General features: G+C 41.8%; 1 protein-coding gene across 1 annotated transcript in view; it reads left to right on the top strand.

Annotated features, from left to right (window-relative positions):
- The window catches only part of LOC103373392 (calpain-1 catalytic subunit-like), a 13,977-nt gene that overhangs the window by 8,160 nt on the left and 4,054 nt on the right, over nucleotides 1–1,763 (top strand). Inside the window, exons 2-7 of the mRNA XM_008303265.1 lie at nucleotides 6–139; nucleotides 256–430; nucleotides 530–604; nucleotides 795–880; nucleotides 1,033–1,107; nucleotides 1,619–1,761. Of these exons, the coding sequence (XP_008301487.1) occupies nucleotides 6–139; nucleotides 256–430; nucleotides 530–604; nucleotides 795–880; nucleotides 1,033–1,107; nucleotides 1,619–1,761 (688 nt within the window). The remainder of the gene's footprint in view (nucleotides 1–5; nucleotides 140–255; nucleotides 431–529; nucleotides 605–794; nucleotides 881–1,032; nucleotides 1,108–1,618; nucleotides 1,762–1,763) is intronic.

The following is a 1,763-nucleotide window of genomic DNA, read 5'->3' as shown; positions in this document are numbered from 1 at the left end:
TTAAGTTTTGGAGATTTGGAAAATGGGTGGAAGTTGTCGTCGATGACTTGTTGCCAACTTTCAGGGAGCAGCTTGTGTCAGTTTCCTCCAGGTCTGGATCAGAGTTCTGGGCTCCTCTGCTGGAGAAAGCATACGCTAAGTATGTAGTTGAAGTACACCGTGTACTGAAATGGCTGCAAATACACAAAAAGCGAAAATATCTATCTTTTAGGCAACAAAAAATTTGTTTCAAAAGACATAATTTCCTGCTTTCAGGGTTTGTGGATCTTATGGAGACATGATCGCTGGCCTCCCACCTGAATCCTTGAAGGACTTCAGTGGGGGTGTGCACATGAACTACAAACTGTACAAAGCCCCATCTGACCTGTGGGATGTCATGATCAGGGCCACGCAGTGCAACACCATGATGGGATGTGGAACTTTTGATGGGGTAAAAAGACAAGATTTTGTCTCTTTAGGTTAGGAGATGGAGGTTTGTTAAAAAAAAAAATCATCACCCACTTTAAACGTTGAACTGCATCTATTTCAGGAGAAAGGAGAAGAGTACAGCAACACGTTCGGTCTGGTGGCCGGTCATGCCTTCGCTGTAACAGGAGTCAAGCAGGTTTGTGTTTTAAAGTTTTTTTTTTCCATGTCAGCACTCTGTATACATTTATAAAATATATTTTGATATAAATCAGATTTAAACCTCCTCAAACTGTGGCTCTGCACTTGTCACAAATTACACCATATTGTGGTTTTTCTGTTTGCTTTCTGTTTTTTCTGACTGTGGACATTTTACTTTGATTCAACAGGTCATGAGTCAAGGAAAAGAGGTGAATCTGGTGAGGATCTGGAACCCGTGGGGTGAGAAAGAGTGGATCGGAGATTGGAGTGACCAGTAAGTGACAAACTGTTATATAATCCTGGTCATAGGTCCTGGACCACATGGTTTCATTCACAGCCTTTTATTACATATAACGTTTCAATACTGCTGTGCCTTCATCAGAGCCCTGCAAAGCAGTTTGCTGTATGTATTGATTTGTGTTACAGGTCAACTCAGTGGAGTACTGTGAGCAATGAGGTCAAGGAGGAGTGTTTGAAAGTGCGCGATGATGGAGAATTCTGGTAAAGTTATCAAAAAAAAGGAGAAACAAAAATGGGGTACTGTAACTTTCTAAACATCTCTGAAGTTAGCATGACTTGTCAAATATTCTGATTCTAAGCATATAACATTTTTGAAAGGGTGTTCATTCATCAAGGGGGTCTTTGGAATATTTTTAACATCAACTTGACTCAGTTTTTTGACCTGCCATCCATCCAGTAGCAAGATATTTCAGTCAAAGCCAAAACTGCACAGGAGGAAAAGTCACCAAAGTTCGTAGCTACCATTGTTTGGGGGGCAATCAAGGTGCAAACAATATTTTAAAGCCATTTATTAGATCATTTTTGAGACATTTAAAATTGGACCAGACAGATGAATGGAAAGACAGTTGAATACTGACTGTTGGGCAACTGATTGTTCTACTCCCTGTAGCTAAACTATGAACTGATCAGTTGCAGCTCAAAACATGTACCTCACCCCTGCTGAGTTTATTGTTAGACTTCTTCACCTTCTTCTCATCAATCACTGTCTCAGGATGACGTTGGAGGACTTCTGCGCCTATTTCGAAGAGCTGGACATCTGCTGCGACAGCCCCAACTTTGTGGATGATGACGCTGCGTGCCAGTGGAACTGTACACTGAAAGAAGGCCGCTGGGAGGCTGGAAAATCCGCTGGAGGC

The sequence above is a fragment of the Stegastes partitus genome, unplaced genomic scaffold (genome assembly GCF_000690725.1).
Source record: "Stegastes partitus isolate 25-593 unplaced genomic scaffold, Stegastes_partitus-1.0.2 Scaffold1967, whole genome shotgun sequence".
NCBI lineage: Eukaryota > Metazoa > Chordata > Actinopteri > Pomacentridae > Stegastes > Stegastes partitus.
This window is presented reverse-complemented; position numbering and strand designations above follow the sequence as displayed.